General features: G+C 53.6%; 1 protein-coding gene across 1 annotated transcript in view; it reads left to right on the plus strand.

Annotated features, from left to right (window-relative positions):
* Positions 1-20302, plus strand: part of TESC (tescalcin) — a 61291-nt gene extending 40989 nt beyond the window's left edge. The window contains 6 exon segments of the mRNA XM_032168574.2: positions 2450-2530; positions 10141-10280; positions 12455-12516; positions 12625-12732; positions 17253-17300; positions 20026-20302. Coding sequence (XP_032024465.2) covers positions 2450-2530; positions 10141-10280; positions 12455-12516; positions 12625-12732; positions 17253-17300; positions 20026-20103 — 517 coding nt within the window. The 3' untranslated portion in view covers positions 20104-20302.
* Positions 20303-22220: the final 1918 nt, after the last annotated feature.

A 22220-nucleotide genomic window follows, 5' to 3' on the forward strand; every position in this document is an offset into this window, starting at 1 on the left:
ACAGAAGGCCATGCCAGGGACACAGAGGGACCCGGGAATGGGGGCCAGGTCCTGCTGTGCCTCTCCATGCCTCCATCCCCACCCCTCCAATGTGTAAGGCGGGGCAGCACAGGGGCCACGAGGCGTTCATGAAATCTTCCAACCCAAACAGCGTAGAATCCCCTGCGTCTGTTTTGCCTCCTCCTCTCCAGCATCTGTCTGTCCCAGTGTTGAATCCCACTCCCAATGACTGTCCCGTCATCACTTCTCACCCGGACGTCCTCATTTTCAATGGGCTGATACCCTCCGCCCTCCCTACCTGGGCCTGACACCTTTTTCCCTAGGATCACCAGCCTGTGCGCTGGGTCCTTCCCAAGACACTGCCCGTGGAGGCCCATGGAGCAGAAGGAAAAGGTGAGCAGGAAGCAGATTGAGAGAACCCAGGATGGCCTTCTGTGAAGGGCAGGGGAGGAGGGCAGGCAGGTGAGGGAATGGCTGACGCCCCTGCCTGCAAACCTGCAGCCTCTAGGACTCAGCAATACCTGTGCCAGCTACAGGGTGTCCTCCTGTGAAATTCACCCTCCCCTGTCCCAAGCCAAGCTTTTTTTGCCTTTTTTTTTTTTTTTTTTAAGAGATTGAAGTCTCGCTGTATCACCCAGGCTGCAGTGCAGTGGCACCATCATAGCTCACTGTAACTTTGAACTCCTGGGCTTAAACAGTCCTCTTGCCTCAGCCTCCTACATTGATTGCTAGCTGGGACTACAGGCGCATGCCATCATACCTGGCTGGCTTTTTTTTTTTTTTTTTTAACAGCTTTACTGAAATGTAATTCACATAATACAACTCAACCATTAAAATGTGCAATTCAGTGACATTTGTTGTATGTACAGAGTTCTGCATCCAGCACTATAGTCAATATTAGAACATATTCATCACTCCCAAAAGAAAGCTGTACCCTCAGCTGGCATGCCACATTCCCCTTTCCCCAACCCCCTGACAACCACCAATCTCCTTTCTACCGCTGTGTATTTACCTATTCCAGATTATGTAATATGTGGTCATTTGTGAATTGGCTTCCTTCACTTAGCATAATGGTTTTTTTTTTGTTTGTATTTTGAGATGGAGTCTCAAAATTCAAAAGTTTTTTGAGACTACAGTCTACCAGGCTGTAGTACAATGGTGAGATCTTGGCTCACTGCAACCTCCACCTCCCGGATTCAAGCAACTCTTGTGCCCGAGGTTCCCAAGTAGCTGGGATTACAGATGTGCGCCACCACACCCGGCGAATTTTTGTATTTTAGTAGAGATGGGGTTTCACCATGTTGGCCAGGCTGGTCTTGAACTCCTGACCTCAAGTGATCCACCTACCTCGGCCTCCCACAGTGCTGGGATTACAGGTGCGAGCTACGGCGCCCAGCCTCACTTAACATCATGTTTTTTAGATTCATTTGTGTTGTAGCATGTGTCAGTACTTGGTTCCTTTTTATGGCTAAAAAATACTCCATTGTGGTTGCAGTGAGCCGAGATTGCACCATTGCACTCCAGCCTGGGTGGCAGAGCGAGACTCCATCTCAAAAAACAAACAAAAAAACTCCATTGCATGGACCACATTTTATTTCTCCAATTATGAGTTGACAGATGTTTGGGTTGTTTCTGCTTTATGGGTGAGCAATGCTGCTGTGAAATTCACGCACAGGTTTTTATTTCTCTTGGGCATATCCCTAGGAGTGGAATTGCTGGATCGTCTATTAACTCTGTGTTTAACCTTTGAGGACCTGCCAGACTGTTTTCCAGAGCTCCAAGCCAGCACTCCACTGCTCTAAATACTGACCTAGGGATTTGAGGATGGGCTTCAGGCAGTCTCTGAATCCCTGGAATGGACACAAATCCCACATCTCTGCATTTGTTTGGAGATGAATGTCCAGTCCACCTCTTGGATTCTCAAAAGTATCTCAAGGCCGGGCCAGTGGCTCACACCTGTAACTCCAGCACTTTGGGAGGCTGAGGCAGGAGGATCACTTGAGCCCAGGAGTTCAAGACCAGCCGGGGCAACATGTCAACACCTTGTCTCTACAAAAAAATTTTAAAAATTAACTAGGCATGGCGACGTGAACCTGTCGTCCCAGCTACTTGGGAGGCTGAGGCAAGGGATTGCTTGAGCCCAGTAGGTCGAGGCTGCAGTGACCTATGATCGCACCACTGTACTCCAGCCTGGGTGACAGTGAGACTCTTATCTTAAAAAGGAACAGTATCTTGAGCCTCCAAATCCTCCCTGCCCTTGCCCAGTCTAAAGGTTAGAGGAAGGGGCAGATAAGTGAAGCGTATTCCAGTTCTGTCTCCTAACTCTGAACTATTCTTGTGGGGACCTGTTGGGGATCCAAAATACAGCGTGATACAGGATGAAAATGCCAGCTGACATCTGCTGTCTTTCCTTACTCTTTTCCCGGTATCTCTCCTTCTTGGAAACCAGCAAGGAGAACTTCAACAATGTCCCGGACCTGGAGCTCAACCCCATCCGATCCAAAATTGTTCGTGCCTTCTTCGACAACAGGTGGGCGTTTTCCCCTGAACCAGCCCAGTGGCAGGCACCCTTGTCTTGTGTAACATCTTGTGGTACTCGTTGCCCAGAATGGCCCTTTGAGCTGATGCCTAGAAGAGGGGGCTGAGCTGGGTAGGGGTGAGCACAGGTTTGGGGTTGGACCATTCTGGATTCATAGCTGGGCGACTGGGCAGCTCACCCAAGCTCTCTAGGCCTCTGTATTCATTGTCTCTGGCTGTGTAACAAATTACCCCAAAACTTAGTAGTTGAAAACAATAGCCAGACATGGTGGTGCACACCTATAGTCTCAGCTGCTGGGGAGGCTGAGGTGGGAGGATACTTGAGGCCAGAAGTTCGAGGCTGCAGTGAGCTATGATCGCACCGCTACACTCCAGCCTGGGCAACAGAGTGAGACCCTGTTTCTAAAAAATAATAAAATGAAAAATAACAATTAGAATAATTCTCTTAGAAACATTCTAAGACAACTGTTGAGGAAGACTTTTTAAAAAAGAAAATTCAAGGCTAGGCACAGTGGCTCACGCCTATAATCCCAGCACTTTGGGAGGCCAAAGTGGGCAGATCACCTGAGGTCAGGAGTTCAAGACCAGCCTGGCCAACATGGTGAAACTGTGTTTCTACTAAAAATAAAAGAATTAGCAGGGCACAGTGGGTCACACCTGTAATCCCAGCACTTTGGGAGGCTGAAGTGGGCAGATCACTTGAGGTCAGGAGTTCAAGACCAGCCTGGCCAACATGGTGAAACCCTGTCTCTGCTAAAAATACAAAAATTAGCTGGGTGTGGTGGTGCACATCTGTAATCCCAGCTACTCAGGAGGCTGAGGCAGGAGAATCTCTTGAACCCGGGAAGCGGAGGTTGCAGTGAGCCGAGATTGTGCCACTGCCAACCTGGGTGAGAGTCAGTGAGACTCCATCTCAGAAGAAAAAAAAAAAAAAAAAGAAAAAACTGGAAAGCATTTATTATCTCACCATTTCTTTGGGTCAGGAAAGGAACCTGGGTGCAAATTAGCTGGGGGTCTCAAAGCCTCGTGAGCTTCGGCCAAGGCCAAGGCATTAGCTGGGGCTGAAGTCTTGCCTCGTGGCTCAACCAGGGAGGCTCTGTTTCAGCCTTGTGGCTGCTGGCTGCTGGCATCTCCTGGGCCCCTCCTGCTGTGTCTCTTTGTTAGAAGTGAGTCACTAGATCAACCCCCTCTTGAGGGGACAGCACAGGGACATGACTACGGAGGCAGGGATTTGGGGGGCCATCTGGGAGGATGCTTCAGTTTCACCATCTCTAAAATGGAGATAATCAGTCAGGCCCGGCGGCTCACGCCTGTAATCCCAGCACTTTGGGAGGCCGAGGCTGGCAGATCACTTGAGGTCAGGAGTTCGAGACCAGCCAGGTCAACATGGTAAAACCCCCGTCTCTACTAAAAATACAAAAATCAGCCAGGCGTGGTGGCGTACACCTGTAATCCCAGCTACTCAGGAGGCTGAGGCAGGAGAATCTGTTGAATTCGGGAGGTGGAGGTTGCACTGAGCCGAGATTGTGCCACTGTACTCCAGTCTTGGCAACGGAATGAGACTCTGTCTCAAAATAAAATAAAGTGGAGATAATCATAGCACTTGCCTAGCAGGTTGCTGTGAGGGGCACTGAGGGGATGTGTGGTGAAGTGAGGTTAGCTATTTATATGTTCATTGCTGTGGCTTACAAAGCTATTCATATGTTCATTGCCGTGGCTGACAAAGAGGTGTGCACCTTGGCAATTGTCCCAGAGCTGAGGCACAGGCCAGAGCTCATGCCCCAGTGTCCAATATTGTTTAAGGTGAAAGACCTGGGTGACCGGGATGGAGCCTAGAGGTGTCTGGAACTCTAGGGGGGGATGAAGGGGTGGGTATACCCTCCCCATGCTGCTGGGGCCTGTGGCAGACACACTGAGGCCCACCAGTCTGTTTGACCCAATGTCCCCATGTCTGCAAAGATGGCTGGGAAACGGAGGATGGCCAGAAAGAGGAAGGACGGGAACAGGTGTGGTGTGGTGATGAGACCATGGAGCTTCCCTGATGGGTCTTGAGCTGTGCAGGGATGAACCACTCACCCTGGTTCTGCCAGGGATGTGGGACCCTGGGCGAGGTGCTGAGCCTCCCTGAGTCTCACTGGAAACTGGGGGTGCTGTTCACGGGGAGAGGGGTCCTTCAGCTGCCCCTGGAGTTGCAGGGGCCTTCCTCTGTGGCCCATGGGGCAAGGCCTGGCGAGAGAGTGACCAAGAGTTAAACTGGAAAAGCAGGGAGAGAAGGTTCCAGGCGATGGGAACTGTGTGTGCAAAGGCCCTGTGGCACAGGGAGCTTGGGGAGCTGAGAGGCAGACCTAGCTGGATCAGGGAGAGGCCAGTGTGGTGTGAGGAGGTCAGGCTGCATCGGACAGCATCTGTGGACCAGCAACAGGGGTCTTCTGGAGCCGAGATGGGGGGCGCTGATGGACTTTAAGGTGAGGGTGTGAGGGGGTGGGTGAGCCAGGTTTGCACTTTGTAGAGGGTGCTGTGGCTGCTGGTTGGTTCTGGGGGTGAGAATGGGAGGTGGAGGCCAGGGAGAAGTGAATCATGGTCCCCCTTGGGTCGGGGTGCCCTGAGGATCTGGGGAGCAGGAGGCAGCTCTGAGCCACCTGGGAGGTTATAGATGAGGAGGAAGGGTTGGATCCGGGAGTTGGGGTGAGAGACCTGGTACCGCAGGAATCTTCACAGCCAGTTGTCATGTTTGCCAAAGAGGAGGGGCCTGTGGAGCTTAAGTGACTGTAAAGTGTGTGAAGTTGCACAGTCAGTGGCAAAGATAAGAGTGGAATCTGGTGCCCTCACCTCCTTTTAAATCCTGGTTCTCAGAGAAAGGACTCAGAGGTGGGCAGTGCGTCTTAGGCCAGTCCCCAAATGAGCCAGAGCAGGCGTCAGGGTGGGAGGCGCTGCCCCTGACAGGGGACCTAGAGTTGGAGGCACTGACAGGAAGATGGTACAGGGGACCAGAGCCCAGGGGGTGCCTGCGCCTGTGTGTGTGTGTGTGTGTGTGTGCATGTGCGCGCATGCACACGTCAGAGGGAGCATGTGTGCACGTGTAGGAGTGTGTGTAGGTGCGAGGTTTGTTTCCAGAAGGCTTGGGTGCAACTTTGGCCAGTTGTAAAGTTGGAAGAGGGAACTTCTGGGGTGGATGAGAGGTGGATTTCACAAGGGCATATGTTCGTCCAAACACAAGATCTGTGCATTTTAGTGTATGCTCTTATCCCTTAAAAAAAAAAAAAAAACTTGACCCAAGGTCACTTGGCTGTCAGCTGTCACTTGTAGGAACTGGGATTCCAACTCGGGTCTGTCTGCCTCACGATCCTGGACAGACCTAGGAGTTGTGTTTTCGGCTCTTGGGGTGGAATTCACACACCTGCCAGGCTGTTTTCCATGAACAGCCGCTCTCCAGGAGACAGGGTGTGGGGAAAGGGCTGGGGCAGGTGCCTCTCTGTTTTCAGAAGACAAGAGGGTGCACTGGGCATGCCACTGCCACACTTAGGGACAGGCAGACAGAGGCAGTAGCCTCCTTCTCCTTTGGAGGGTCTGATTTAGGCCAGAGCCGTGGGAGAACTGGCACAGGCGTGGTGCCCCCTGAAGGAGGGGGGCAGGGACCTCAGTCATTGGGGAATATTGAGTGTCCAGAAGGTGGACATTGAAACAAGTGGCCACATCTCAGGGGGACTCCGGGCGGAACAGGAAGGGGCGGTGAGGTCTGGGCTGGTGTGGGTGGCTGAGACCACCTTGCAGGCCTGGGAGACCAGGTGGGATTAGGGATTACCAGGAGAACTGGGGAGGCCCCAGGAGGGTGCTGAGCAGGGGAGCGACAGGCTGCGATTTGCATTTTGCAAAGCTCATTCCGGCTGCACTTGGAGTGCACGAGAAGGTGGGGGCTGGGCCAGGCAGCTGCAGAGGCCAGGAGAGAAAAGGAAGGTTCCCAGGGGGACTGACTAGAGGTGTGAGCCTGGGGGTGGGTTGGGTGTGGGGGTGTGGGGGGGCATCCAGGAGACTCCAGGTCTGGAGCTGAGGGCAGCTGTCATTGTGCCTGCCTGACGGAGCTGCCATTGAAAGATGGCCAGGGATCTCCTGGGCCGAGCCGGAAGTGGAGGGCAGTGGCCAGGTATGGGGTGGTGAGAGCCTCCCCTATAGGTCCCTGGACCTCGGCCTCCGGCTGCTCCTTAGAGAAACCTGGTGTGGAGAAAGGGAGGTGCCAGTGACAAAGGCTGGCCCAGAAGTCACTGAGGGAGGGGATGATTTTAAAAAGGGTTTCCTCTGGCCTGCACCCAGAACAACTTCGTGGGCTATAGCTGGGAGCCTGTAGCTATTGGAAAAGGGCTTCACGTCACATCCTGTAAATGCTGAGAAGAAGCTGGAGGAGGATTTCAGAGGAGATGCTGGAAACAGGATTTTCCTTTCAAGAAATACAAGCCTCAGCCTTTGTTCCTAAGACTCTTTGGGAACAGGTCTTAGGGAAGGGGTATTTTGAGCAGAGCCCATCCCCACCTCCGGCGCCCCATTCCTTACAGGGGAATTGGAAAGTTAAGGGGGCATCTTTGCAAAAAGAGTGAAAATGGCCCGCCCTCCTGCTGGGTTGCAGATTTAGATGTAGCCCGTGTTTTCTGTCCACTGATCTTCATCCTGGTGCTCATTTTAGAAATGGGAGTTAGAGGGCTGGATGTGATGCCACACGCCTGTAATCCCAGCTACTCAGGAGGCTGAGGCAGTAGGATTGCTTGTGGCCAGGGTTCAAGACCAGTCTGGGCAATATAGAGAGATCTCATCTCTTAAAAAACAAACAAACAAAAAAAAAACTTTTATTTAAAAAATGGAATGGAGAGCAAGTCGGGCTGGTTCCAGGTGCTCTGTCTGGGTTTCCTTGGCGCTGGCTCTCATTGCCTTTGGAGACCAGAATGTTGGTCTCTGCAGACCTGTGGGAGCACTCGGAAGGGAAGGGACCCTCCTTCCTTGAGTTGGGTCCTGAGGCTGAAGCAGTGCAGGTCTCAACCTTCCCAGAGAAGGACACACACCTGCCTTCCCCAGGAGTCTGTCACATTTTCACCCATGCTAATCTTAATCCCTCTTGCTGCAGCCTAAACCACTTGGGAAGGACGTGTGAGCCAGTCGCTGTGGGAAGGGCTTTCAGAGCAGCCCGATAAGTCCGGGGGCTATTTTTATGCTCTGTAAATTTGGTCTGTGCCGCCCACAGTGAGAACTTCGAGGTTATTAAAGCCTGTGGCAGGAGCAGTGGGGAGCTTCATGCGATAAGAGAGAGAAGAGAGACCTGTGAAAACACATAAAGATGGGGCTTCCTGAGCCCAGGGAAGGATGGATCTCATCCCGCAGATGGGCAGTTTCTTGATCCGCCTTCCCTAATCCAGACTTGGGACCCCACCTCTCCCTGGAAAATCTCCTGGAAGAGAAAAATAAAAAAGCGGGAGTTCCCGGGACACTTAGAGGCTGTCATGTGGGTGTTAGTGTATTTGCTGGGTGCTGAAAAGGAGTAGTAGATGAACCTCTAAAGAGTGAATTGCAAACGTATTCCTTTACATGGAGGTGCAGTCATGCCCTGGGTGGGACCCAAGTAACATATCCAAGCACTAACCACTAACTGTTAGCCACCCTGGGCCAGCTAGGCACTGCCCCTTCCAAAGGGCCACAGTGAGAGGCTGTGGCAGAACTTTGAGCTTGCCAGCCATATGACAGCCTGCCCCAGCAGCCTCGGGCGCTCACGGTCACAGTCCAGTAGTGATAAGGGTTTGACGACAGTGGGTCAGGAGCTTGGGTTTAGAGTCATCTCCAGGCTGTTTTGTTTGTTTTGTTTGAGACAGGGTCTCACTTAGTCACCCCGGCTGGAGTGCAGTGGCGTGATCTTCGCTCACTGCAGCCTTGGCCTCCTGGGCTCAAGCGATCCTCCTACCTCAGCCCCCCAAGTAGCTGGGACTACAGGTGCACACCACCGCACCCATCTAACTTTTTGTAGAGACGGGGTTTCTCCCTGTTGCCTAGGGTGGTCTTGAACTCCAGAGCTCAAGCAATTGGCCTGCCTCAGCCTCCCAAAGTGCAGGAGTTACAGGCGTGAGCCATTGCGCCTGGCCTCCGAGCTATTGTCTTAACAACTGCCAAGACCCGAGCTGGACCACACATTTCTGAGTCCCTCATCTGGGTGTCAGGCACTGTGCCGGGCATGGGGCATGAACTCCCTGTGTCCCCATCCCCCGGAACACCAGCCCTTTCTTTTCTCCTCCAAAAAGTACATTTTTACGGCCAGCCTCAAACCTGCCCTAACTTATCACAAAACTTTCAATCATTGGCAAACTTTGTATTTGGGTATAAACAGATTACTTAGAGATGCTTGCAGCCAATCACCATCCTAAAATTTTGAACTAGTGAGAGCGAGCAGAGGTTGGCAAACTTTTTCTGTAAAAAGACAAGGAGTAAATATTTTAGGCTTTGCGGTCCACGCAGTCTCTGTTGCAGCTACTCAGCTCTGCAGACAAGCATAAATGAATGGGCATGGCTGTGCGCCAATAAAATTTTATTTATGGACACTGACATTTGAATTTCATGTAATTTTCACTTGTCATGAAATACTATTCTTTTGACTCTTTTTTTTTTTTTTTTTTTTGGCAAGCATTTTTTCAACTATTTAAAAATGTGAAAACCGGCCAGGCACATGGCTGTCACATATAGTCCCAGCTCTTTGGGAGGCCCAAGACAGAAGGATGGCTTGAGCCCAGGAGTTTGAGGCTGCACCACCGAACTCCAGCCTGGGCAATGGAGTGAGACCCTGACTCTGACAAAATTAAGATAAAAGTCGTCGTCTTTTTTTTTTTTTTCTCGAGACAGAGTCTCCCTCTGTCACCCAGGCTGGAGTGCAGTGGTGTGATCTCGGCTCACTGCAACCTCCACCTCCTGAGTTCAAGCAATTCTCCTGCCTCAGCCTCTCAAGTAGCTGGGACCACAGGTGCACACCACCACAGCCGGCTAATTTTTGTATTTTTAGTAGAGGCGTGGTGTCATCATGTTGGCCAGGCTGGTCTCGAACTCCTGACCTCAGGTGATCTGCCCACCTCTGCCTCCCAGAGTGCTGGGATTAGAGGTGTGAGCCACCACGCCTGACCCGAAAAGTCTTCTTAGTTCATAGGCTGTATGAAAATAGATGACAGGCCAGATTGGGCCTATGGGCTGTTTGCCAACCCCTGAGCTAAAGGAAGGGATCGGGAGATGTACTTGGTGAGTTACTGGATTGCTTGGTTTCCTCATAAGTGCTCGCCTGTGTGCACCATCACACACCCACGCATCCCTCTGTCCCCGCCCGAATCAACAGTCATGCAGTTGTCTCTCCCTCTTCCACCTCCCTGATGGTGAGCTCCGTGAGGGCAAGGCAGGGGCTGAGCTTTCAGCTTCCGGAGCCCTCAGCTCCACCACAAAGCAGGTTCTTGGGGCACAGACTCAAGGCGAGAGCAGCCATCGTGGGTCCAGTGTGCACCCTGAGAGCGGAGTTTTTGGGAGCTAATGGTAGCAAGAGGACGAGATCCGGTTCTTCATTTATTTCCAACACCCTCCTTGTTGCTCTCGTAGGAACCTGCGCAAGGGACCCAGTGGCCTGGCTGATGAGATCAATTTCGAGGACTTCCTGACCATCATGTCCTACTTCCGGCCCATCGACACCACCATGGACGAGGAACAGGTGGAGCTGTCCCGGAAGGAGAAGCTGAGATGTGCGTGCCACTGAGTCTGCTTGCTCACACCTGGGGTGCAGCCTCCCCTCAGTCCTCAGAATGCAAGGCGCCCCTGCAGCAGGAGGCTGGATGTGCATTGGCTTGGGGGCTTGGAGGGCTTGGGGACACCAGCCCTCGTACCTGTGAGGCTGGCATTGCTGTCTCCCGTTCCCGGCGCCCTCATCCTAAACATTCCTCAGCAGCTTGTGGCTTCCTGGGACTAGAAGGGGGTTGTGCAGTGGATGTGAAACAAGGCCCTTGATGCAAAGACCTGGGTTCCAATGTGGCCCCTCTCACCAGCCATGTGACCTTGAACCTTGACCCAGAACTTGGGTATGCCGATCATGCATGGTTCTGAGCGCTGGGTAAGATCACACAGTCAGCCTTTGGCACACAGGAAGTGCTCCCTAAAGTCAGTTTCCTCCTGTCCCTTCTCCGTGGGCTGTGCTATTGCTGGCTTCCTGAGAACAGCCCCACTATGTTCTGGCTCCCGAGTGGGTTCAGTTTGTGGTCCCAGCTGGCCAGCCGCACAGGTCCCAGGCAGCGGCCCGAGTCACATCTCCTTTTCCCATGGCCTTTCCCATGACTCCTGACATCCCTCTGTGCCCTGCCCCAGGTCAGCCTCCTCATCAAGAAAATGTAAACATGGGACTTCACTATATTTAGCACTGGAATGTGTATGTGGGGCTGCTGGGAACAGCCCGGAGGGGGGGGTCCCTGGTGTGAGTCTGGCTTCCTGTCTGCTCCAAGGGGCGTGGAACAGGACGGACTCAGGTCCAAGTCCCTGGTTTCCTGTCCTTTAGTGGTGTGGCCGTGGGCAAACGCCTTAACACTTCCGTGAGCTTTGACAGTCTGTCTGGGAGGCAGGGCTCAGGCATCCCTGGCCTCTTGGGGTTGGGTGAGAGGGAGACTGAGAGGTTTGTGAAGCGCTTTGCACACCTGGGCATCTGGTCAGTGTTCAATAAATGCCAGCTGGGCTCAGTGGTGCATGCCTGTAATTCCAGCACTTTAGGAGGCTGAGTGGGGAGGATCACTTGAAGCCAGGAGTTCAGGGCTCAGCCTGGGCAACAGAGAGAAAGACACTTGCCTCTGCAAAATAAAAAAATTAGCACAGCATAGTGGTACTGCATGCCTGTGGTCCCTGGTACTCAGGAGACTGAGGTGGGTGGGTTGTTTGAGCCCAGGAATGGAGGCTGCAGTGAGCTACAGTTGCACCACTACATTTCAGCCTGTGCGACAGAGTGAGACCACATCTCTGAAAAAAATAATAACAATAATAAATAAATGCTGGCCAGGCACAGTGGCTCACCCCTGTAATCCCAGCACTTTGGGAGGCTGAGGTGGGCAGATCATTTGAGGTTGGGAGTTTGAGACCAGCCTGGCCAACTGGTGAAACCCTGTCTCTACTAAAAATACAAAAATTACTTGGGCATGGCGGCGTGCACCTGTAATCCCAGCTACTCAGGAAGCTGAAGCAGGAGAATCTCTTGAACCCAGGAGGCAGAGGTTACAGAGAGCCCAGATCGTGCCACTACGCTATAGCCTGGGTGACAGAGTGAGGCTAAATCTCGAAAAAATAAATACATTTAAAAAAAAAATGCCAACACAGAAGACCTGGGAGAGCTCCAGCTCCCAAGGCCATGCTGGGAACAACATGGAGAGGCCCCCTCCCGGCCAGCGCCTCCCTGATACCAGGCCTGGGGCTGCCCATGTTAGATCAGTCGGGCCCAGATCAGAAGCACTGTGGACCATGACCTGCCATGGGTGAGACGATGGTGCCCTCCAGGGGCTGTGGGAACAATATTTTGAACTCGACACCGTTTTACTTGTGTTAACGGGTAATGCTTACTGTCGTCATATTCATGCTCACGGGGCAGTTGCCAGGCCCTAACGCCACAGCGCTAGCTCCCAGCCTTCCTAAGGCCACGAGGTAGACACTGTTGTTATTCCCATTTCACAGATGAGGAAACTGACGCTCAGAGAAGTTAGGTCATGGGCCCAAGGTCACCCAGTAGGAAGTGGTCAGTCTGGTCCCACAGCTCATGCCCTGACCCCTCTGGCTTTGGCATTGAGGTTTGGTTATTGGTATCTTTTGCTTGGTTTAGTGTACATTTCGGGGGTGGCAGGGGCCAGGCCCCGCCTGACGGAGTCCCCTCTCTCCCCTGCCACCCCAGTTCTGTTCCACATGTACGACTCGGACAGCGATGGCCGCATCACTCTGGAAGAATATCGAAATGTAACGTATGCTCCTCTGGCCCGCCCTGGGCTCCTGGCGCCTCCCCCTCGCCCCCCACGACCCTGATGGAGGCCCAAGGTCACCGTTTGTTTCCGCCCCACCTGGCAGGTGGTCGAGGAGCTGCTCTCGGGAAACCCTCACATCGAGAAGGAGTCCGCTCGCTCCATCGCCGACGGGGCCATGATGGAGGCAGCCAGCGTGTGCATGGGGCAGATGGTGAGCGCCCCTGCAGCCCTCCCGAGACGCACAGTGCCTTTCCCGCTTATGGTCTGCGTTTCTGGAAAGCCTCACAGGGCAGGGGCCAGGTGTATTCTGCCACCTGCTCTACCTGTGGCCTGTGGGGCTCAGGAACCTCTCCCAGCCCTTCCTGTCCCCCAGGAGACTGAAGGTCCAAGTCCCCAGAGAGCTGCACAAGGCAGGGAAGCAGAGCTCGAGATCCCAGGCTTTGGGGTCCAGGAGCCCCCACCCTGGCCTCAGTCAGTGCTCACAGCAGCACTTGGCCCTGGGGCCAGGCCTGGGTAGCACATGGCACAGACTGGCCTTAATTAGTTTATTTCTTAACAAATGACTCAGAGGCGACTTCTGGCCTCGAAGCAGGGGTCAGTAGGGAGCCCTGTTGGGGGCTGATAAGAGCCGATGGCATGGGGTCAGGTGGAGGAGCCGAGGTGGGGGCTGGTGTGTAAATGACACAGAAGAGAGGGAAGTGGCCTTCCCATGTTCATCGTTTCTTACATCTTGCCTCATTTTGACTGGTGGGAAAACTGAGGCTCAGAGAGCATAGAGAATCCTCTAGACCTTGCGATCTTTCCTGTGCAGGGTGGATTTCCTCTTGTAAGGACAGGTGCAGCCCCACCAGCCCCCAGCCCTGAGGCTCTAAGCCTCTGGGGACCACTCAGGCAGGCAGGTGACCACCTGGGTGTTGTATGTTCCCTGAGGGGTTTGGATGGCCCCTCTGATGCAGTCAGCCCTTTGCCCCCTGTGTGTCTAAAAGTGGCTGTGTCTCTAGACACCCTGATAGCTTTGTGTTTACCCAGCCTGGAGTGGAAGGTGTTCATGCATGCTGGATCCTGCTCTCTGTGCCCCAAGCCTGTCCTTGAGGGACTGCCCCCAGGGGGCGGGGGCTGTGGTCGGTTGGTTTCCTGACGTGTACTTTGTCTGTCTGTCTCTGGAGCCCAGGGGGAAGCTTCTGGCTTGGGTGAAACCTCCGCACTCAGCAGATTAACCACCACGGGAGAGGGCTGGTGACCTCGGTGGGGAGAGCAGGGATCCCCCGCCGGGTTGTCGGGCCAAATTCCCATTTGATTTAATTACACTCTCCTTGTTCAAATTGCTCCCTGTCCCACTCCAGTTTCAATTGGCGACAGTTTTCTTAATTTGCTGTAGTGAAATTGCTGGCAGCTGCCAGCTGCTGATCTGCATAAAACCCCCACAGCCTGGGAAGCAGAGGCATCTCGGGGCGGAGGCTGGGCTCCGGGGCGCACCCGCTGCCTACCGGCCCCCATGAGGTGGAGGTAGCCCTGGAACCAGGAAGGCGGCTGCAAGGCCGAGGGCTCATCTCCACCTCTTTCTTCACTCATGGGTCCTCCAGGCGCTCTTAAAATAAGCTTCTGGTGTAAATCTCGGCCAGATAAACCCGGACCAAGCTGTGTATGCGTCCTGAGCTGGGGGCAAGGGGCAGCTGCATCGGTTCAATCCTGCCCGGCCTCTGAGGACACTTCCCGTTCTGACCGTGCCATCCGCCGAAGACAAACAATCCATGGTCCCCACTTTAATGGACTTCCAAAGGCAGTTATTGACTGAGGCGGGATCTCTCTCTTTTTTTTTTTTTTTTTTTTTCCTGAGACCAAGTCTTACTCTACCACCCAGGCTGGAATGCAGTAGCACCATCTCGGCTCACTGCAACCTCCACCTCCTGAGTTCAAGTGATTCTCCTGCCTCAGCCTCCCGAGTAGCTGGAATTACAGGCATGTGCCACTACGCCCGGCTAATTTTTGTATTTTTAGCAGAGACGGGGTTTCACCATGTTGGCCAGGCTGGTCTCGAACTCCTGACCTCAAGTGATCCACCCACCTCAGCCTCCCAAAGTGCAGGGATTCCAGGCATAAGCCTGCACGCTGGCCCGCGGATCTTTTGAGAGTGCTTTCTCAGAAGGTCACACCCATGGATGCTTGATGGGGGAATTGCTTCACTGGGCATTCAGCCGGGGCTGCTTCCCCCACTCCCCGCCCTCCTTCCTTGCACCGATCACCCCCTTTCCAGCCCCAGACTCTGGCCACGGGAGCCTTTTCTATAATTAGTTCCCCTTGGCCAGCCTGGGAACCTAGGGTGGCCCGGCAGGGAGGGTAGCCACTGTGCCCGTGAGAGGGAAGACAGGGAGGAAGGAGCCATTAGGGACAGGGCTGGCCCAGGCTAGCCGAGAACTGCTGGGTTTCATTTTTTTTTAATTTATTATTTATTTTTTAAGAGACAGGGTCTCGTTCTGTCGCCCAAACTGGAGTGCAGTGGTACAGTGGTGTGATCATAGCTCACTACAGCTTCCATCTCCTGGGCTTGAGCCATCCTCCTACCTCAGCCTCTGGAGCAGCTGGGACTACAGGAGTACAACACCACACCCAGCTAATTTTTTGAAGTTTTTTAAAAAAGAGATGTTTTGCTAAAAAGAGATGTCATTATGTTGACCAGTCTGGTCTCGAACTCCTGGCCTCCAACACTCCTCCTGCCTTGGCCTCCCAAAGTGCTGGGATGACAGATGTGAACCACTGTGCCTGGCCAAAAATTTTTTAAGTATAAAGAAGAAACTAAAAAGCCTGCAAAGTCCTGCCAGTAGAAACAGCCCTCAAGGACCTGGAGGCAGCTAGATGCTCCCAGCTGGACAGGCAGTTCCCGTCTGTTTCCCTCCTGTGTAATACGGGAGAGAGACTAGAACCCAACTCGGGGCAGGTCGTGAGATTGGCATCTATCATTAAATGCTAACAATAGCATTTGGTCACACCTGTAATCCCAGCACTTTGGGAGCCCCAGGCGGGTGGATTGCTTGAGGTCAGGAGTTCGAGACCAGCCTGGCTAACATGTTGAAACCCCCGTCTCTACTAAAAAATTTAAAAATTAGCCACACATGGTGGTGCATGCCTGTAATAATCCCAGCTACTTGGGAGTCTGAGGCAGGAGAATCACTTGAACCTGGGAGGCAGAGGTCACAGTGAGCCAAGATCGCACCACTGCACTCCAGCCTGGGTGACAGAGCGAGACTCTGCCTCAAAAACAAAACAAAACAAATGAAAACAAAACAATACCATTTGGAAGGCACTTGGGACATACATGCCTGGCGCATAACATGCTTAGAGTGTGCCTCCTGTGTTCTTAAATGCACATTGTACAGAATTTCAGAGAGTCACAGAGCTTCGAGTCTCTCCTGCTCCCCCACCAGCCCAGGTCCTCTTCCCTAAAGGGACTCCCTCTTGGTGGTTTTTTCCTACATATACCAATGTATACATGCATGTCTTTTATTTTTGATTTATGCAAAACATAATCGAACTGATGTGGCTTCCCATTTTCTCCGTATGACCCCACACACCCACAGGGCAGATGGTGGGGGTCTAGTTATCAGTCTGAGGAAAGGTTTGCGTGCACAGACCTGCAGACATCTTTCTGCTTGGTGGGTTTTGTTTTTTGTTCTTTATCTGCTGGGTACACATCTCAGAGCCTTTTCCATAGTGAGACATATAGATCAACCCCTTCTTAACCCATTTTTGCCTGAGGTTGCAGCTTTTTGAATTTTTGCAATCAGACCTTGGCGATGACTTTGACCAGTAGGATATAAGTAAATCCCATAGCTTAGCGTTCCAGTAATGGAACACTAGGCATAAACGGTTAATGGTTGCGTGGGAATCAATAGTGTGGATGACCGAGATTTATGTCCCTCGCCTTCTATTGACAGGCACCTGGGATGTCAGCGGGTTTTCGCTGTCACAAAGCGTGCTGCAGGGTGAGGTTTTTGGAGGCTTGTCGGTGGGATCCTGAGAGTATCGGTGAAAGGGGCAGGAGTGCCTGATGTCATCCCCAGAGCAGGGAGGACGCAGAGGCAATGGAGACTGGCATTGCCAAACCCACTCAGCAGGGAGAGGCTCCTTGCGGCCACCCTCTGGCCCTGCCTTCCCGGTGGCCCTGGGTTATCACGGTGACTCAACGAGGCATGTGGCGTGGGCCTCACAGGCTGGCCCTGTGTTTCCCTGACCTCTCCCCTGAGGTCTGTGAGCTTAGATTAGCCCGGAATCTTCTTATCAGCACAGCACAGGCGTGAGGAGGCCGGACCTGGCGGGGGTACAGGAGTCATCTTGGTGGCCCAGCTGCTGGGGGGCTGGTGGTGAGGTGGGCTGAGTGGGGAAGGAGAGCCCCGTGCCCCTGTGTCGCCCACACCTCGGATTCTCCCTGGGGGGCTGGGGGAGGGGAGGGAGGCTGCTCTGAGCCACATGTTGCCAGGGCCCTGGTGAGCAACGCTTGGCTCCCATCCCGCCCTCAAGCCCATGAATGTGAGGATATTGGAGGTTCAGGGTGACCGTCTCCACGCTGGAGGCAGATGATCCAGAACGTTCTCCTCTTCTCATGATTCCTCCCAGACAGCCTCAACCACTTACATTCGGGTGTTGGTGGGGAGGGGAGGCCGGTGGACCGTCCCCCTGCAGAAGCTGTGTGGGGACCCACGCCACTCACTGTCCACCCTGTGCTTCCGTCCTCAGGAGCCTGATCAGGTTTACGAGGGGATCACCTTCGAGGACTTCCTGAAGGTGAGTGGCCTGGGCGTGGGAGCCTCGGGGGACCCTTGAAGACCTCATGTGGCCCACTAGTCAAGAGGGGGCATGGCTCTTTACCTGCAGTGGCAAGGGACAGGCTTCCTGGGTGACCAACATCTCAGTAGGAAGGGGTCAACCTGGGCGTGGCCTTTAAAGCAATTTAAACTGGTTTTTCTTATTTTTATGGAAAAAGTAATATTCACACGTAGTCAAAACAACGTAAGCAGTACAAAAGGGTATATAGTGTAAACCAAATTCTCTCCCACCTGGGGTCCCACTGCCACTTCTCAGAAGTAACCCTTGTTGTAGGCTGGGCGCGGTGGCTCACGCCTGTAATCCCAGCACTTTGGGAGGCTGAGGCAGGTAGATCACCTGAGGTCGGGAGTTTGAGACCAGCCTGACCAACATGGTGAAAACCCATCTCTACTAAAAATACAAAACTTAGCCAGGTGTGGTGGCGGGCGCCTGTAATCCCAGCTACTCGGGAGGCTGAGGCAGGAGGATTGCTTGAATCCAGCAGGTAGAGGTTCCAGTAAGCTGAGATCACGCCACTGTACTCCAGCCTGGGTGATAGAGTAAGACCCCGTCTCCAGGAAAAAAAAAAAAAAAAAAAGCCCTGTTGTAGTTGGAACAAGGATTCTGGGAACTTCCCGTGTCTGTAGAAATAGTGTTTCTCTGAAGCTCAGTTTGGAGCTGACTGCACACGTTGCACCCGGGCCTTCCTCGCTGTGTCCTAAGATGTCACTTTCGTAAAGCGGCCCACTCTGCCCTCCTCCTTGATGGCTTCTCCAGCCTCTGCTAGTGGATGGTGGTTAGGCCAGCGCTGGCCTTGCAAATCAAGATCTGCTCCTGGCTGTTTTGATAATCAGATGCCCAGTGGCAGGGAGAGGACCCCCGCCCCCATCCCCCTCCCCACACTTCGGCCCCGGGCATCACAACCGTGTTCCCAAGTGCTTTTGGGGGACTTGAGGAAGACAAGGAAGTCAGGGGAGCAAGAGACCAAGAGGGGAGAGAGGATTAGGGAAGGAAGGATCACGGCTTCTGGCCAAGGAGCCCAGAGCAGGACTGGGGGACTGGGCCCTCAGGGTCACAGCCCCATGGAGCCGAGGCCGAGCCTGGCAGCCAACGGTTAGACCCGGCAGGAGAGAGGAGAGGCAGGCAGCAGGGCCCGGCTGTAATGAAAGGCTGAAAGGAGACTGCGGAGGTCGGCAGGCACCCCGGACTGCCGTGACAGATGGCCCACCCCGGGGCTGGCAGGTCGGACAGACTGGGAAAAGGCAGAATTTGCACTTGTGCTTAAGGCTCACTCTGGCCTATGCTGGGGACCCGGTCACCGGAGAAGGTGATGCCCGCCAGAGCAAGACAACAGAATGAAGAGCTAGAAGGTGGAGGAGGGAGGGAGGGTTGGGGAGGAAGTATCGCTGCTTCAGGCTGAGTAGAATGAATTTCTTTGCCTCCGAAACCAACTTCCTTCCCCTAAAGGCTGGCCTCTGCCAGGCCCCTAGTGCTCCCCAAGCCTGTCCCTGTACCCCTGAGGGATCTTTTGGGACCAGCCGGCCCTTCCCGTTCCCTGATTCCTTCCAATGCCCTCAGCGACCATGTTGCCACCTGGCTCTTAGCAGAAACCACCGTGAGTGTCCATGTGTGTTACCCTGGGAACGCCTCGTGCACCCAGCAAGGATGAGGCCGCTCGACTGGAACCAGAGCTGTCTTTGCACACCCCGTGACACCCAGAGCAGGCTCAGGAAAGCGGGAAGTACCAGGGGGCTGCGGCCAGAAATGTCCCAAGGCCTCCCTGTCGCCTGGGTGCCCATGGGGCTCTGACTTTCCCCCGTTACCAGCCTCGTGGCTGTCCCTGGAGATGCTGAGAGTGACAGCTTGAGAGTTTGAAGTTCTTACATAAGCGGGAAGCAGTGAGAAGTCACCCGCCCACCACGTCCCTCCGTTGCTGTGAGCACCCCTCATCCTACCATCTGCGGCCCCCGTGGGCCCTGACTTGCTAAGGCGCTGGTGGGCATAGCCTTGTAGCATGAAGGTCCACTCCAGGGCCCTGACCAGGCTGGACTGTAACAGCAGTACCAGCACCAGGAACGGGGCCACGATGTGATCTTTGGGTAGAAATGACCTTTTTGGGCTTGAGTTTGTCTTTCTAGAATGCACGTGATCCCTTATCCCAGAGAGGTTGTAAAGACCACACTGTGGAGATCCTTAAATTGATGACGATGGCCTAGTGAAGCCTTGTGACCACACAGCCCCTAACAGCTTACAAAACGTGTCCATGATGAGGACGGGTCCATTAGAGCCCCCAGCATTCTGTGAAGTGGGCGGCACAGGTTGGGGGTCCCGCACTGTACTCATGGAAAGGGGACTTAATGGGGTTATGTAATTTGCATGAAAATCACAGAACCTGAAGTGGTGGGTGAGATTCAAATGACTTGGAGCTAAGAGCTTGGATTCAGTACTTAATAATAACTTGCTGTGACAATCTCAGAAAGAATCCAAATGTCAGAGCCAAATTAACCAGCAAAAAAGACAGATGGAAGTTTTTTGTCCTCGCTTAGCTCATAGTCTTGAAACACAGCCCTCTGGTTTTCACCTGCCCGGAACATCACAGTTGGTGGCAGGAGACAGTAGGTGGGGAAGGGCTGAGGACCGGGGACCTGGTCAGGTGTGAGGTGGCGGCGGGAATGTGCCCTTAACGCTGCTCCGTCCCTTCCAGATCTGGCAGGGGATCGACATTGAGACCAAGATGCACGTCCGCTTCCTTAACATGGAAACCATGGCCCTCTGCCACTGACCCGCCACCGCCTCTGCGGAGAAACTGCACTTTGCAATGGGGCCGCCTCCCCGTGTAGCTGGAGCAGCCCAGGCCCGGCGGACAGCCTCTTCCTGCAGCGCCGGTACATAGCCAAGGCTCGTCTGTGCACCTTGTGTCTTGTAGGGTATGGTATGTGGGACTTCGCTGTTTTTATCTCCAATAAAAAAAAAAAAAGGTTTGTTAATTAATGTGGCCTCTGTCAGTTCCTCACATCCATTAAAGTGGCCTGGTCACTTGGTAGCATGAGACTATGAGGAACAAGCAACAAGGAAATTATTTTATTTGTTTTGGAGACAGGGCCTGCCCCTGTCACCTAGGCTCTGGAGTGCAGGCGGGATCACGGCTCACTGAAGCTTTGACCCCCTGGGCTCAAGCAGTCTTCCTGCCTCAGGCTTCCAGGGAGCTGGGGCTACAGGTACGCACCACCACACCTGGCTAGTTTTTACATTTTTTTGTAACAACAGGGTCTTAATATGTTGCCCAGGCTGGTCTCTTATGAGTGGGCTCAAGCGATCCTCCTGCCTCAGTCTCCCAAATTGCTAGGATTACAGGAGTGAGCCACCACACCCAGCCTAAATAATATTAAAAGGTTGGTTTGGCAGAAGGACTGTTCTCTCTTGTTTATTTTGGGTAAAGTATCTGCTGTTCTTCCTATGTAAGTCCTGGGAACCCATCCGCCTTCTCCATCCTAGGGAGTAAAATAAGGAGAAGCAGCTCCTGCCCTGTGTGGGCTTCTGAGGTGGCCAGGACTCAGGCGGTGGGGCCTCCTCACTGTCACAGCCACATCTGTAGACTGATGGAGAAAACATCTGGAGCCCTGAGCCTGTGCCTGCTGCGGGGATGCACCTGAGCCTGCTCTGTTGGTCAGTGGGTGCGGGGAGTCAGGGCCTGGCTGGCTGACCCGGGACCCCCAGCTCCTCACGGTGATTGTAGGGGGGTGTGGTCTGCCAGCCATGGCTGTGCCCCTGGCTCTTTCTGGCAGTCCTGGTCCAGTTGCAGGGCCCAGGGCCCTACAGCCCTCCAGGAAGCAGCGGCAGCGGAAGCTGTGGAGGTAAGGATCCCTGACAACTTCAGTTATCACCTTTCAATTTGGGGACTGGCTAGAGCTGGGGGCAGGGAAACAAAGGTTGTTGGTCGTGGTGGCCTGGAGTCAGCAGAGGGCTGGCACCTGTGGGACTTGGAGAGCTGTGTCCTGGAGGCACTGGAACGGCCAGCTGAGTGCGACTTCCCCATCTCCCTGTGTAGGCTGCCAGTTCACAAATGTGGCGTTGAGGACCCTGGGTGACACCTTCCCATCGCTGTGCAAGGTGGGCTAGCATTTGCTTTCCAGGCCTTTTTCTGGTGCTGAAGTTCATGAAACGCCCAGTTCCTTTACTGACCCTCCCTGGGTGGCGTCGTTCTAGTGTTCCAGGAGAGTTCTCTTGATAACTGGCAGTGGGCATGATTTGCATTCTTGGTGTTTTCATTCATAGTTTTAATATGAAGCGTGCTTTATCTTTACTACAAGCCCACGCCTTGCAGTTCAGAATTTAAAAGGTTCGAAAAGGCAGGCCATGGAATCTGCCCCCCCACCCCCATCCCCCAGCCCCCCGGCTTCCCTTCTCAAAGGCAGATGTGTTAGCTCTTGCCTTAGGCGTCCTTCCAGAGCCATTGCATGCAGGTGGAAGCAACTGTGTACGGCAGGGTTCTTAGTTCACGTTTTGTAAATGGTGATGTTTATAAGGCTTCAGTGTCTGCCCCGTGAGGTTCCAGGTGGAAACTTGTGAACAGAAGAAGTGAGCTCAGGGCGCCTCTGCTTTTTTGCCCCCCACCCCCACCCCCCAGCATGCCCCTTTATTTATTTTATTTTATTTTATATTTTATTTATTTTATTATTTTTTGAGATAGGGTCTCACTCTGTCGCCCAGGGTTGCAGTGGAGTGGCGCGATCTCAGCTCACTTCAACCTCCGCCTCCCAGGCTCAAGCAGACCTCCTACCTCAGCCTCCCGAGTAGCTGAGACTACAGGTGCCCGCCACCATGCCCGGCTAATTTTTGTATTTTTAGTAGAGACAGGGTCTCCCCATGTTTCCCAGGCTAGTTTTGAACTCCTGAGCT

The sequence above is a fragment of the Hylobates moloch genome, unplaced genomic scaffold (genome assembly GCF_009828535.3).
Source record: "Hylobates moloch isolate HMO894 unplaced genomic scaffold, HMol_V3 SCAFFOLD_12, whole genome shotgun sequence".
In the NCBI taxonomy this organism is placed as follows: Eukaryota; Metazoa; Chordata; class Mammalia; order Primates; family Hylobatidae; genus Hylobates; species Hylobates moloch.